Here is a 14788-nt window from a genome sequence, read left to right on the forward strand (position 1 = left end):
AATCACACAAGAACATTCTTTGGAAGAAATATCAGAAAATTTCTCAGTTTTTCTATTCTAGCAAGTTAGCCTTTGGTTTCTTTGAAACGCTACAAAGTAGCTTTTGTAACTGAAATATTGCTTCCTTTTCTGGGTGTTCTTCTCACCACATGTACAAAACCTTAACATACCTTAATTTTAGTGTTCAGTTACATGCTTGGACTTGACATTTCAGGACCCAATACACTGCATAGAACATACAGGTTTATTTCCGAGAAGTGAATCTTGTGTGTTCAGTAATCTTCTTGAACTGCACCAGTCTATTAACTGATGGTCAGGTCCCAGGGCAGTAAGTGAAGAGCTTTGCTCACCTTGCTAACAAGGATGCTGACTTTATTGCCATTAGCATTGCACTTGACAGATGCAATGCCTCCAAGGCCAGGAAACAGCTCAGAGAAATTCTTGCTATTGCAGTGCACTTTCGCCTCTCTGTAGAAAGGAATAAACTTAAATCATATGGTGGCAAGTAACTGGCAATACACATCAGCCAAAACATTTTTCAAATTATGGGTAAGACTTAAAAACAAACTATTTCTACCTTATGACACCACTGCCCCAGACTCCAGCTTCCTCTCCAGAGAATTGCTGCTACCTGCCTTTCTTTCAGGAAGAAGTTAATGAGACACTCTTTCCTCAACGAACCAGCAAGAAAAAAACTTCAGTACTCCTACAGGATTCCCAAAACAGGGCTATACAGCAAGAACATCTTACCAGAATTTTTAATTTAGAGGTCTGTTTTCCCTACATAAGTTGAACAGTAAGTATCATGAATGTTGAATATAGCCCATCACATAGAAGTTCTGTGTGTGGAAAACACACTGTGGAACAGAAGTAAAGAAACGTCATGGGGGGGTGGTATTTATATCATCTTACTGACCACTTTCCCTCTGTACCTAAGTTCCAAAAGACTGTATCATTCACATAATTAACACACACACCCCACCACCACCCCGCCACCCCACTTTATTATCTCAAAAGAATCTTACTGCTGGTACAGATACAAAACCAGTGATCATTCAGCAACAAAGAGGACAAATCTCAGGAATCAAAAGAATGCAACAGAAAGAAGTGACAGTAATTTAGACCCATAATACGATCCCATGAAAAAAATATTTGATTCCATAAAAATAACATTCTTGGGTTACATGTTTAGACATCCCCTTTAAGCCAACTATGCTTGCTTTGAAATTAAAGAGCACTATACTGTCATCATTTGAGAAGGGCTATTTCCATTACTAGTCACAAATATTTAACACAGCACACAGGAGTTAAGCTACTTTTTCTCCACTATCAAACATTATAATCCAATATTTGTGCTAGTTACAACCTGCCCAAATTCAATAACCTTCAAATTCTGTCCCATGCGGAATTTGTGCCATCTCAACACAGGTAATGAGTTTCCAAATGGGTAACTAACTAGACTTTAGCATTCCTCTGGTGACAGCATGTAAGGAAGAACAGAATCCATTTCACTCTTGAGGTTTTTCAGGTTTTCAAAATTACATTTGTCATTAGCAGATAAATTTTCAAATGAAAAGTCATGTCAGGCATGTATCTTTTTCATGCCACAGCTATTTGTCAGCGTGGGAACACACAGTAAAGTTTGAACAAAGACAAGTAAGCTGCTTTCTTAACCTAAACAGGAGGAAGAACAGAGTGTCCGCAATTCTAGGTTCACTTCCTCCATGGATTCACTGAATCAAGTTTGTTGATTTATGAGGAGATACGAGACCTAGCATTTTTTTTTTTTTTTCCTTTATTTCAACTCTTCTGACATTAAGGTCTTGGTCAAGTTATCAGCAGAAACATACGACATCCTTGTCTTGATCCTCCATAAGTTCCCCACCACTTTCAAATATACACAAATATCCCTCACAATATCCTCTTTTAAATTATTATTATTACTGTTACTCCTCCCATGATTTATCTAATAATTCTGTGGCTCTTCCCTTGCTTTAGGGATAGGCCACCAGTTCACATAGGCTGCATATATCGTCTCAAGATTCAAAGGGGCTATCACTTTTCATCAGATGAAAACCAACTAAGGATTCCCCCCTCCCCACAAAATATATGCTCAATTATAAACAGATGTTTTTAAAAGGCTTATTAATACCTGCGAGAGAGATCAAAGATTTTAAAGTGAGCCAAATCAGTTCCCACAGCCAGGAAATTTCCGCACACATCCAAGAGGCATGGCTTCCCCTCTGCTTCAGAGAACACCAGGAGCTGTTTAACTGTGCCCTGAGAAGAAACGTGTAACACCAAGTTTGTGTGTTCAGGGTCTAACTAGAAGGGATGACTTTTGTCACCAAGTTAAGTAACCAGCAGCTGAACTTCTATGTTAGACAAATCACTACCAGCAAAATGAGAGAAACTACACACACACATGCAGTGTCTACAAATGCAATCTGTGTTTCAGGTTGAAAACTGGATGTATAGCCTCTAAAAAAGTCAAAATTTAGAGGTATCCTTCTGCAACAATTTCCTCTTCAATAACAGAACTTTTTCCAACTAAGAGGGATACTGAAATACAGGTCCCTGAAGGTCCTTTATTATACAGCTGCAAAAATAAATATATGAATTAAATCAGTCCTTATTGTGATAAATCCCACCCATTCTTGAATACAACATTTATTTCTTAAATAAAATTCTGCATCACAGAACTGTGATAATTAGATTTCTCTTTTTGGTTCTCACCAACTAGCAGAGGCTGCAAAGGTTAAGCAAAAGATTTTGCAGGAACACACAGAATGTGCAGGGGTTATTTTTCATTATCTTATAATATTCACTATGTTCATTTTCCTGTCAGTAATATACACACACATATTCAACCTGCATGCAATTTTGATCCTCTTAAAGTCTGGCCTTTACAGAATTCTGTTTTCTTTTATAAATACTTGTTAGTGCAGTAGTGTTTAAAGTGACAGACTTTTTAAAGAACACAAAATGTCAAAGATCTTTCTGCTGAAATACTCAGAATAATTTTTTTATGACAAAGGTAGAGTTACGAGATTTACAGAACATCCACTTAACTTTTAAGCTGTAACACCAATCTTTGAAAACAATAAGGCATATTCATTGCTTCATCGTTTCATCAGCCCTTACCTGCCAAGTGCGGATCTGGACCTGATACGTCTCAACTGTGTGCAGATTTTCTCCATGCACAGACAGAACTGGAGAGTCACAAAGAAAAGAACCTGGAACAATCACAATAAAACCTTCATTGCAATAAACAGATTTTTAAAAAGAAGAAAAAAAGAAGGAATTTTGACTTAAAGCATTCAATTTCCACTATCTTGCACCAAATCCATTTTTCAAGCCATCAGTCTCTACTGATTCTCAAACTCCTTTGTGTTGTAGCCTTTTTCCATTCTGCCACTACAACCAAAAGCTGGGACTCCTACTGAAAACAGGTGTCGTGTACAGTCTGCCCATGAAAACAAATGGAGAGGAAGGGGAAAGAGTTGATATGGGGAGTGGAAGAAAAAGACTAGTGCAATGTGAGGTGCTGTTAAGAGAATCACTCCTTCCTTCACTGAACTACAACTGAAGAGTGATAAAGGAATCTCTGTCAGAAAAGAAGAGTAGCTTTTAAGTAGTTTCATGAGTGTTGTAGACTGTTGGGATCTTGGTGGTAATAATGCATTGATTCAGCATGGGAAATTTATAAAATAAGTAAGTTAATATAGACAATATAAGACACTTCTCAGAAAACACTTGATGGTTCTTAAAAGTCAAAGCCTAAACTCTCAAGATTTTGGATGGGATTGATGGAATTCTGCGTAACCTGTTTCTCAAGGCAGAAATATTTAGGGAGAATTAATCATAGAAAAAAATAATTTACTTGATTTAGCTGTATAAACAGCCATTTATGGAACAGATTTTCCTGACAGCTGGGACTAAAACCCACTCCTTCCCAGTTCCTGTGTAAGTGCTATGTAACCTTGATTACGCTTTCTCCCAAGCAAAATAGAAAAGCCTTCAATAGCCATCATCAGGACCTACCTGTAGAAGGCAACAGGAGCCATGGCTACAAAAGTAAGAAACAATTCTGTTCCTGATCAACTGTTGGAATGATTTACTTAAAAGATAAAAAGAGGCAGCCTTATCCTTATACCGTGTTTTGTGCAAGGCCCTATATAATATGCTAGCTCTGAGGATACCTTTCAAGTCTAGGTGTGACAGTCAGGTATACATCTAATCTGTGGGAAACAGCAACAAGATGCTTGGTTTTGTCAAGGCCAGTCACACACTTGGATGCCTTAGGAAATCTATGAATGAAGCACATTTAGCCTTTAGGTACTTCCAGGATTGGGTTGTAGCTGAACAGAGGATAAGACGATATATATTTTAATTTTATGCCTACAGACGCACATCACCTTTGGTTTTAACTCTGTTGCTGCACTGCTACTCATATACAGGAATACCAACATATTCTGAGGTTAACTCACACATTATATCCCAGCTTATTTAGTGAATAAAGCACAGATGTAGGAGTTAGCATTTAAATTCTGGTTTTGTTGATGATTTTTACACCCTAATCTTTCTATTCTGCAAAATGGGAATGTGAAGTCTAATTAGCGTTAATAATATTTTTCACTTTGCACTTATGATTATAGTCCATCAGCTACCATGAATGAAGAGAACGTATAACTTTGGAGGAAGAGAACCATTCCAACTCTGATCAGTGTTCTAAGTCCTACCTGCACTTCTGAAGGTAACTCCTGAGCGCTCAAAGACAGTAACTTGCTTCCCATTCCAGAATACTATAGCATCCTAAACGAATCAAAAAAACAAAAGAAAATATACATTCAGTTTCTTTTGGAATCATACAGGAATTCATGCAATAACACAGCAAGACCTTCCACACAATAGCCACCATTCACTAGTTCCTCTGTATATTGAGTTGGAAGGCTTTTGGTAATCCAAAAGTTCTCTGGTCAGCACCCAGAGAATTACTGAGTCACTGTGCTATCTGAAAATCAGCACCACCACAGCATCATTGCTTCTGTCACAACAATACTTCCATTATACAATAAATTGAATATCAAAGAAGGATTATATCGAAGACTTCAAAAGTTTGGTCTCCATACACCTAACTAGGCAAACAATCAAGCAAATAAATGAAAAACCCCAATTAACCTTAGTAGCGAAGACTCCATTAATATTCATATCAACACGAAGACTGTGTGTAGTTCCTGTGCTGAAGAAGGTCACATTAAACAGGTTTGGAGACACCTGTACAACAGCTACTTCCTGATGAAAATGAGACGACATGGCCTGCTCACTGAGGATCACCACAGAGCTGATGTTGTTCACTGCCAGCAGGTTTTTTCGGGACCCCCACTGCACACAATGGGAAGAGAAAGAGGAAAAAAAAAAAGCACATCACACCATTTCATCTAAGATCTTGAACAATCACAGCACAGCAATGTCCCAAGACAGACAACAAGGGGTATGACAGAATAAACATTTTTATACATACACAAAGTCCTACTATCTAAATACAACTATCGTGAATGACTAGGAATTATTACAGATTAAAACTATTATGCTTGTTACCCAGCTACTCAGGTTCCCTTAGTCTAAGGGAGGAGCTGTTTTTTAAATTAAAACTACTTTTCTTTCCTAAGATATTATTGCACCACCTTACATTTAGTACTGCAAGAGAGCATCACGTATTTAAAGGGCTTAATAATGCTGCGACCTGTAAAAGCAAGTTGCATGCATAGTTTCTTTTTTGATTACCATATTCTTTCCTGCAGTTTTGATAGTCCTTTCAGTCAATGTAGTTCAAATTCCCTAGCAAAGAGTGCTAAATCAGATGGATAAATAAAGGGGTCCAAAAGTACACTTCTCCCCTTACAGAATCATAGAATAGTTTGGGTTGGAAAGAACCTTTAAAGGTCATCTAGTCCAAGCCCCTGGCAATAAACACAGACATCTTCAACTAGATCAGGTTGCTCAGAGCCCCGTCCAACCTGACCTTGAATGTTTCCAGGGATGAGGCATCTACCACCTCTCTGGGCAACCTGGTCCAGTGTTTCACCACCCTCATCATAAAAAATTCCTTCCTTATATCTAGTCTGAATCTACCCTCTTTGACCTTAAAACCGTTACCCCTTGTCCTGTTGCAACAGGTCCTACTACAAAGTCTGTCCCCATCTTTCTTATAAGCCCTCTTTAAGTACTGAAAGGCTGCAATAAGGTCTTCCCAGTTCTCCAGGCTGAACAACCCCAACTCTCTCAGCCTTTCCCCATAGGAGAGGTGTTCCATCCTTCTGATCATTTTTGTGGCCCTCCTCTGGACCCACTCCAACAGGGTATTGATACCAGGGGTTGCCCTGACCCAGGTACAGGATCTTGCACTTGGCCTTGTTCAACCTCATAAGGTGCACATAGGCTCACTTCTTCAGCTTGTCCAGGTCCCTCTGGATGGCATCCCATCCCTCAGGTGTGTCAACCGCACCACTCAGCTTGGTGTCATCTGCAAACTTGCTGAGGGTCCACTCGATCCCACTGTCTGTGTCACTGACAAAGACATTAAACAGTACTGGTCCCAGTACGGACCCCTGTGGGACACCACTTGTCATTAATCTCCATCTGGACATTGAGCCATTGACCACTACCCTCTGGATGCGACCATCCAGCCAATTCCTCATCCAGTGAACAGTCCATCCATCAAATCCATTTCTCTCCAATTGAGAGAGAAAGATGATGTGGGGGACCATGTCAAAGGCCTTGCAGAAGTCCAGATAGATGAAATCCATAGCTCTTCTCTTGTCCACTGATGTAGTCACTCCATCAGAGAAGGCCACTATGTTGATCAGGCAGGACTTGCCCTTGGTAAATCTGTGCTGGCTGTCTCGAATCAACTCCCTGTCCTCCATGTGCCTTAGCATACCTTCCATGGTCTTCCCAGGCACAGAGGTTGAGGCTGACAGGTTGGTAGTTCCCAGGGTCCTCCTTTCTACCCTTATTAAAAATGGGTGCAATGTTTCCCTTTTTCAGGTCACCAGGGACTTCACTTGACTGTCATGACTCTTCAAGTATCATGGAGAGTGGCTTGGCAACTACATCAGCCAATTCTCCCAGGACTCTGGGATGCATCTCATCAGGTCCCATAAACTTATGGACGTTCAGGTTCCTCAGGTGGTCATGAACCTGATCTTCTTTTACAGTGGGAGGGACTTTGCTCCTCCAGTCCCTGTCTTGTGGTCCATCCACTCGAGAGGTGTCATAAGAGAGATTGCCAATGAATACAGGCAAAAAAGTTGTTGAGTACCTTAGCCTTCTCGTCGTCTGTTGTTACCAGTTTGCCAGTCATGTTCATCGGGGGGGTAAGCTTTCTTTGACCTTCCTTTTCTGGCTGACATACCTATAGAAGCCCTTCTTATTATTCTTTCTGTCCCTTGTCAAGTTTAGCTCCAGCCGTGCCTTGGCCTTCCTGACCCCATCCTTATGCAACCGGGCAGTGTCCCTATACTCTTCCCAGGATACCTGTCCCTGCTTCCACTGCCTGTGCATTTCCTTCTTGCCCTTCAGTTTGACCAGCATGTCTTGACTCATCCATGCCAGTCTCTTGCTTCCTTTCCTGATTTTTTTACACCTAGGGATCAAGAGGTCCTTAAAGATCTGCCAGCTTTGTTCTGCTCTCTTGTCCCTGAGGGCAGTTTCCCAGGGCATCCTACTGACAAACTCCTTGAAGAGCTGGAATTTTGCTTTCGTAAAATTCAGGGTCCTGACTTTACTCTGCCTGACCTGTATCCCTCAGGACTGTGAACTCCACCAGTGCATGATCACTGCAGCCCAGGCTGCCTCCAATCTTGACATCACCAATTAGCTCACTAGTGTTGGTGACCATCAGGTCCAGTATCGCATCCCCTCTGATAAGACTGTCTATTACCTGGCTCAAGAAGTTATTCTCAATGCTCTTCAGGAGTCTCCTGGATTGCCTACAGCTCACTGTGCTACTTTTCCAGCAGATGTCATGGTGGTTGAAGTCTCCCAGCAGGATAAGAGCCTGTGAGCACAATGCCTCCTGTAGCCGGAGTAAGAAGGCTTCATCAATAGGCTCCCCTTGACCGGGCAGCCTGTAGTAAACACCAACCACAAGGTTCCCTTTGTTGCTTTGGTCTCTAATTCTTACCCATAAGCTTTCAACCTGCTTGTGGCTATTTTTCAGAGACAGCTCTTCACAATCTATCCATTTCTTGAGGTAGAGGGCAACCCCTCTGGCCCTCCTTCCTCACCAGTCCCTTCTGAACAGCCTATAGCCATCGACAGCTGCACTCCAGTCATGGGATTTGTCCCACCAAGTTTCAGTAATGGCAACTAGGTCATAGCTTTCTAGCAGCACGGTGGCTTCCAACTCCCTTCTCCTGGAAGAATCACCATGTTCCAGCTAACTCTTTTTCAATGAGTTCTATGAAGGTTATCCTTCCCTCCTTTTAAAACTGAAAAATAGCACCTGCACAGAGCAATTCTAAAACTGAAAATACCTTACAAAATTCAGTGGGAGAAAGATAAGATCTGTTTCCAAGATGGATTGCAAAGACTCAGTTCTAACATGCAGCTGATTAATTCTATTATTAAAGAGAAACTAATGCTCCAATTTTCATTCTTTCTTTCTATATTCACAGTTAAACAAGCATGTCTGACATTATTTATGCTTATTCCCACCAAAGGATGATTCTTGTCAGAAAGCATTGTGGCAACCAGCTGACTACATGTGAACTCTTCGCACATACCATGTTAGCCAGAAGTGATCCAAACTCCAGTCTGGAAGCTATAACTATGCATGGGAGTGCAGGGGTGCTACTCCTGAGCTACTACACACCATCAATAATGCCCCTTGATAAGCACAGTCCATAGTTCACTGCACAGCTTCAGCATAGGAGCTCCCTCAGGGCTGGGCTAAGGAACAGGCAGAGGGATTTGAGGTTGGTTTTTTGTGTGCAATTTTCTTTTTTTAACCTACCAGAGACCATTCATACAAACATACTTTCACGGGCTAGATAAATTATAAAGTTTCTCAGAGCTGCAGAAAATCCCTCTGAAGTCCAAGAACTTCTCTGTCCTTGCACAACTGATATGCTCTATAAACTCTTAAGGATATGCCAAGTCTTTAAGGTCTCTATTTCCTGCAAAGCTATTTGAGGTTTCATATTAATTTCCTGACACACTGATATTTCTGTGGCTATACCTTTCTAACAACACTGATTTAAATAATTGTGTTTGGAAATAATTTCATTTTATTCAAGAGCATGATCTACAAAATAAAGCTATTTTGCACTGTTTGTTTAGGGTTTTCTTTTTAATAGCGCTTAGTTACAATTAAGTAGATACTATGCTGTACAATAGATGAGCTAGAGTGCATTTCCCAACCACCTCTCTTTTGAAGCCATCATATCAGGTTGAAAAAAAGATGAGTTTGGCAAGGAGTCAAATGAAGATATCGCTGCCCTTTGACCTCACCATGGTATAAGGCTTTCTATTGTGAATTTTTCATGTTAATATAGGAAAAAGCTTTTATAGGCATTACCAAAAGATCCCACATGTAACAATTTTTAAAATCTTTTACATGATATTTTTTGGAATGCAGGGATTACAATAAAAATCTAGAGTTTCCATAATTAAAGACAGCTTTATAACATGAGATAAAAACAGTGATTGTTGACAATTGTTTGGGAATGCTTTTGTTTATGTTAACAAACATTGGGAACAAGGTGCTATTTCTGGACAGCACTCCACATCCTATTATCTGGAAAACGCTTGAATGATCAAGCTGACATAAACACCTATATCTCTTCCCTCAACTTATTAGCAGATGTATGATATACTAATGGCACACATTATTTCCTATATCCTGGACCCTTTGTTACTCAAGCATCTTAAAAAAAGATTTGGGTTCTCCACTTCAATAGTACTTACGTTTTAATTTTGAAAGTAGGACTCTGATACAGACCCTCACTATATGCCAACCCAGAGCAAGCAAATGCCATTGCTTTTTAAGTACTTTCCATTCTTATGTGAAAACAGAATAAAAGAAAACATAAAAATACTTTCTCTTGAAAGGCACCAAATATACTTGTTTGATTTTCATTCCTTCAAAAAAATAACGGGTGTTGTTCTCACATATTAAGCAGAGCAACAGAATAATCTAAGTTATAACAGAAACTCTAAAAAACCTGGAAAAAGCTTAATAATAGGGTATAACAAACAAACAAACCAAAAAATGCTGAAGAACCTAAAAGCATGAACTTTGCCTTTTAGCAGAATGGTGGTGGTCAAGAAAGCTGTTTTGTTAATGTAAAACTTTTTAAATTTAACTTTACAATTGTAATGCTCAGCGTTTCTCTATTGCATATATCAAAATACTAATAAGCATAGAATGACAGTGTTTAAGCTTACTGTGACAAATGAAAATATTTCAAATAAAAATGCTGCACCCTGACACTTAACAGACAACGGGTTAAAAAATAATTATTATAATGCAATGTTTTGTCATAACTTTCAGCATTACAAATACTGTAAATAGCAGTAGAAATGTTTTAAAGCATTGGTTTTGCAAATTTGTAGGAGAAAGCTTAATCATCCACATCTAGTCTGACAGTGTCACACACTGCTATATTATCTAGGAAACAAGAAACATTTTCTGACAAAAAAAGCAGCTGAAAACATCACTTTGCATGTAAAAATACAGCATTCCCTTCTAGACGACACATCTTCTCACCGAAGAATATTTAGCTGTAAATACATCTTTTTATTTTTGTATCTACCAGTGAGAGCAAAGTTTACATTGAGAAACTGACTAAAAAGAAGAAAATTATCTACAAATAAAATCATGCATTTAGTCAGATTTTCTTGCTTACTATTTTAATAAATTTATGTAAATTTGACATTTCTGACAATCTGTCTTTTCCAGAAAATAATTTCAGGGTGCTGAATCCAAAGGGTTTACCAATGAGACATATAATGGAGAGCTGTTTTGATTTAAGGATGCCATGACTGCTAATTCTCCCAGACAGAGAGATGTATTTGCATTTCAGTGTGTTATCTTGCTGAGCATTTCAACCCTACCTGTAACAGAATAGCTACAAACAGGTAATATTTCTGCCCATTTCAATTTTAAAAGTTACTTGATCCTGATGGCTTTTCCTCCTTCTTCTGAAGGAGCACCAGCCTCTACTGGTGCACATACCTGTATGATAGCGATCATATTAATCAGTTTCACAAAGATGATCTATTCACCTAATGTGTGTGAAGTCCTACTAACATGTAAGAAGACTCTTTCCTGTCTTACCTTTATCTGAGTGACATTTCCTTCAAGTTCCGTAGGTGCCTGGAGCTTCCACTTCTCCTTGCCTTCCAAAGCCCGTATGCTCTGATTGGATCCTGCTGCTTTCCTCCACATAGCTATTCTCCCTTTGTTAGTACCAGCTGCTAAGAGACCTGCCATTCACAAACCTTTTAGACATTTCAAACTTCAGAAAAACAAACCCACATTATACAAAGTAGCAGGCAGCCTAGGCCTGGTTCTGAGGTACTGAGAAGCCTTCTTATAGCAGCATCCATTTCTTTGCCTTCCTGCAAACCAGCATCCTAGTCCTGAACTGGAGAAACTTTCTGGAGAAACAATGGGAGAAGTTTCACATGGCAAGGCCCATTTTCTAAGCTATCAGATGAAGTTATCTTTTAAATGTATCAGACAATGATTTCATTTTAACCGTTTATTTTTGAATAGCTGGTTTTGTAGTCACCATGGGCAAGTCACCATTGAAAACCATTCTAGCAGACACTAGCTATGCCTATACTGGCAAACAAGGTGATACATAGGAGTAGCTCTGTAGAAAACATCAGTTTTAAGGACCTGACATCCACGCTATACATGTTTGGTGAGTTCTGCTTTGCATTAGCTCTAGTGTGGGCTTGTAGACTGAATGCCCATAACACGCTGGAGTGCATTACATGGACTCCAGGAGTACTTGTACCAGTTCAGTGTCATCAAAGGGAATCCAGCTTGTGTGCTGGGAGACAACTCCACACGGAGACAAAGTGTGGTGAGTATCGAATGATCTCACTGTACCTTCAAAAGCACACTCCTGATCTGAACTAAAACGCCTCTACATCACATGCTGTTACTGAAAGCCTCAGTAACAAGACAAACATACTGAAATGACTACAGGGCACTGAAGCTGAGGTTTGACAAGGTTTGGATCCAGAGATCACAACTGCCATGTTATTTCTCACCTTTAGCACTGCAGTAAGAAACACAGTTAATACATTCTCCTCCCTCAAAGCCAAATTGCGTATCTGGGGAGAGCATATAGTTCTCGTCTCGGTCCAAATCCCAGAACCTAAGGTACACAAAACAAGAGTGTTAACAATGCTTTTCTTTCCAGCTGTGTTGCTAAACACAGTCAATAGGATGCTGTACGTGGCATTAATGTGCTATTTCCATAATGCCCAGATCATTCAATTTTTAAAATTAAATTGCCAGCAGCTGCCTCTGGAATGTGGGTTTCTTAACAATCTCCTTCCTTTTCCTTTGACTTTTTAATCTGCAGCATGTTTTGTGATATTCTCCTATGAAGAAAGGAATAAGAAGCAAACCCAGCTATAAGAGAAAAGGAAAAGGAGGAGGAAAAGGAGGAGGAAAAAGAGAAGTGAGGTCTAGTTGCAATTTTCCTCTTCCCTACTTATGTTTCCTCCTCTATTTTAAGAATATTACTTGGTTAACCAGTAGTCCTTTGGATCACAGATTTATTTTCTAGAACTAAACATTGTCATCAAACATACTCCTTGATACTTCGTCTTTATCACATTCTCATGAAAGTAACACGTTATTTTGCCTGATAGAAGCAGACAGAGGCTCAAGAAAGTGAACTACTGATTTTAATGGAACACCCCTACTCCCAAAAAAAAGTTAGAGGAAACAGGTAGAGAAAGTCATAGTAAAGATGGGAAAAAAAAAGACTTAATACTTTTTTTAAAAAGATGAAAAAAGATAAAAACTACAGAACACGGTAACATAGCAGCATGGCAAAGTAACATATTTAGTTTAAAGAATTAGGGATAGAAGCAACCATAATACTTGTCTTATATTACAGTAACAGAGAAACATCCTGAAAAGCAAGCATTTTTTTTCCTGTTGCTGATGCTATGACTATCCTAAGAATCAGACAATAACAATGAAAGAACAGCAAAGTGGCTGTCTTTTTCCCACAAAAAACCCAAATGGATACATTTTCAGAAGAAATCAGTAACAGCACTCAAGAAAGGAACAGATTTGGGTAGTACTGCCTGACAAAATAAAGTAACTAAAGAGAAAGAAATATATACATAATTAGTTTTTGTCCTCAAGGAAACAGATATTTCATTTCTCTCTTTATTTTGAGAAACAAAATTAGAAAATATTGGGATTTTTTTCATTATTGGTTAAAAAAGAAAAAGTTCAGTAAAATATTCAGTGCATTGCAGACCATAAACCTTTTAGGTGGCACTTCTCATGGGCAGCCAGAACAGCTTTAAAACAGGATTCTTACCTGATGACCGTCTCACCTAGTGCTGTAACAACAAGGCTATGGTCTATTAAAATGATGTCTGCAGAATGACCTATCTTCCCACTCAACTTCACCTGTTAACCATAAGTAAATAAATTTACAGAAGGTAGGAGGAACACCCTGAAAGACAGTAAGCATCTGAATTGCCTAGTTTGGCTAAAATGTTAAAATATAAGAATAACTAGATCTGTCTGTCAGTTCAGATAGACCAATAGTTTCTCTCAGGCAGTGATCACCACTAAATGCATCAAGTATATGATGTATACATTTAATAAAAGACGCCTTGTAGTGGGTTAATTAAGTAGGTAAGGAGCAGTTTTTTCTCTTGTACTAGATCTTCTTATAGAACTTGATAAAGATTGCTTTAAAATGTGAAATACCAAATCTTACAGAATAGAATCATAGAATCATAGAATCGTTTAGGTTGGAAAAGACCTTTAAGATCATCCAGTCCAACCATTAACCTAACATTACCAAGTCCACACTAAACCAGTCAAGGGTAGACTAGACTAAACCATGTCCCAAAGTGCCACGTCTACCCGTTTGTTGAACACTTCCAGGGATGGTGACTCCACCACCTCTCTGGGCAGCCTGTTCCAATTCTTCACTACCCTTTCCATGAAGAAATTTTTCCTAATATCCAACCTAAACCTCCCCTGGTGCAACTTGAGGCCATTTCCTCTTGTTCTATCGCTAACTACTTGGGAGAAGAGATCAACACCCACCTCACTACAGCCTCCTTTCAGGTAGTTGTAGAGAGCAATAAGGTCTCCCCTCAGCCTCCTCTTCTCCAGGCTAAACAACCCCAGTTCCCTCAGCCACTCCTCATAAGGCCTGTGCTCCAGACCCTTCACCAGCTTTATTGCCCTTCTCTGAACACTCTCCAGCACCTCAATGTCTTTCTTGTACTGAGGGGCCCAAAACTGGACACAGTATTCCAGGTGCGGCCTCACCAGCACCAAGTACAGGGGGACAATCACTTCCCTGCTCCTGCTGGCCACACTATTCCTGATACAAGCCAGGATGCTGTTGGCCTTCTTGGCCACGTGGGCACACTGCTGGCTTATGTTCAGCTGGCTGTCAACCAGCACCCCCAGGTCCTTTTCAGCCAGGCAGCTTTCCAGCCTCCAAGTCAAAAATAAATCATGATTAATAAGAAGTGGACACTCCTGTAACACACAAGT

General features: G+C 39.6%; 1 protein-coding gene across 1 annotated transcript in view; it reads right to left on the reverse strand.

Moving 5' to 3' along the window:
• Positions 1-14788, reverse strand: part of IFT140 (intraflagellar transport 140) — a 90594-nt gene that overhangs the window by 57334 nt on the left and 18472 nt on the right. Inside the window, exons 6-13 of the mRNA XM_075718192.1 lie at positions 13587-13678; positions 12292-12398; positions 11345-11493; positions 5182-5385; positions 4743-4815; positions 3145-3236; positions 2153-2280; positions 351-468 (exon numbers count right to left, since the gene is read on the reverse strand). Of these exons, the coding sequence (XP_075574307.1) occupies positions 351-468; positions 2153-2280; positions 3145-3236; positions 4743-4815; positions 5182-5385; positions 11345-11493; positions 12292-12398; positions 13587-13678 (963 nt within the window). The remainder of the gene's footprint in view (positions 1-350; positions 469-2152; positions 2281-3144; positions 3237-4742; positions 4816-5181; positions 5386-11344; positions 11494-12291; positions 12399-13586; positions 13679-14788) is intronic.

This window comes from Pelecanus crispus, chromosome 11 (assembly GCF_030463565.1).
Source record: "Pelecanus crispus isolate bPelCri1 chromosome 11, bPelCri1.pri, whole genome shotgun sequence".
NCBI lineage: Eukaryota > Metazoa > Chordata > Aves > Pelecaniformes > Pelecanidae > Pelecanus > Pelecanus crispus.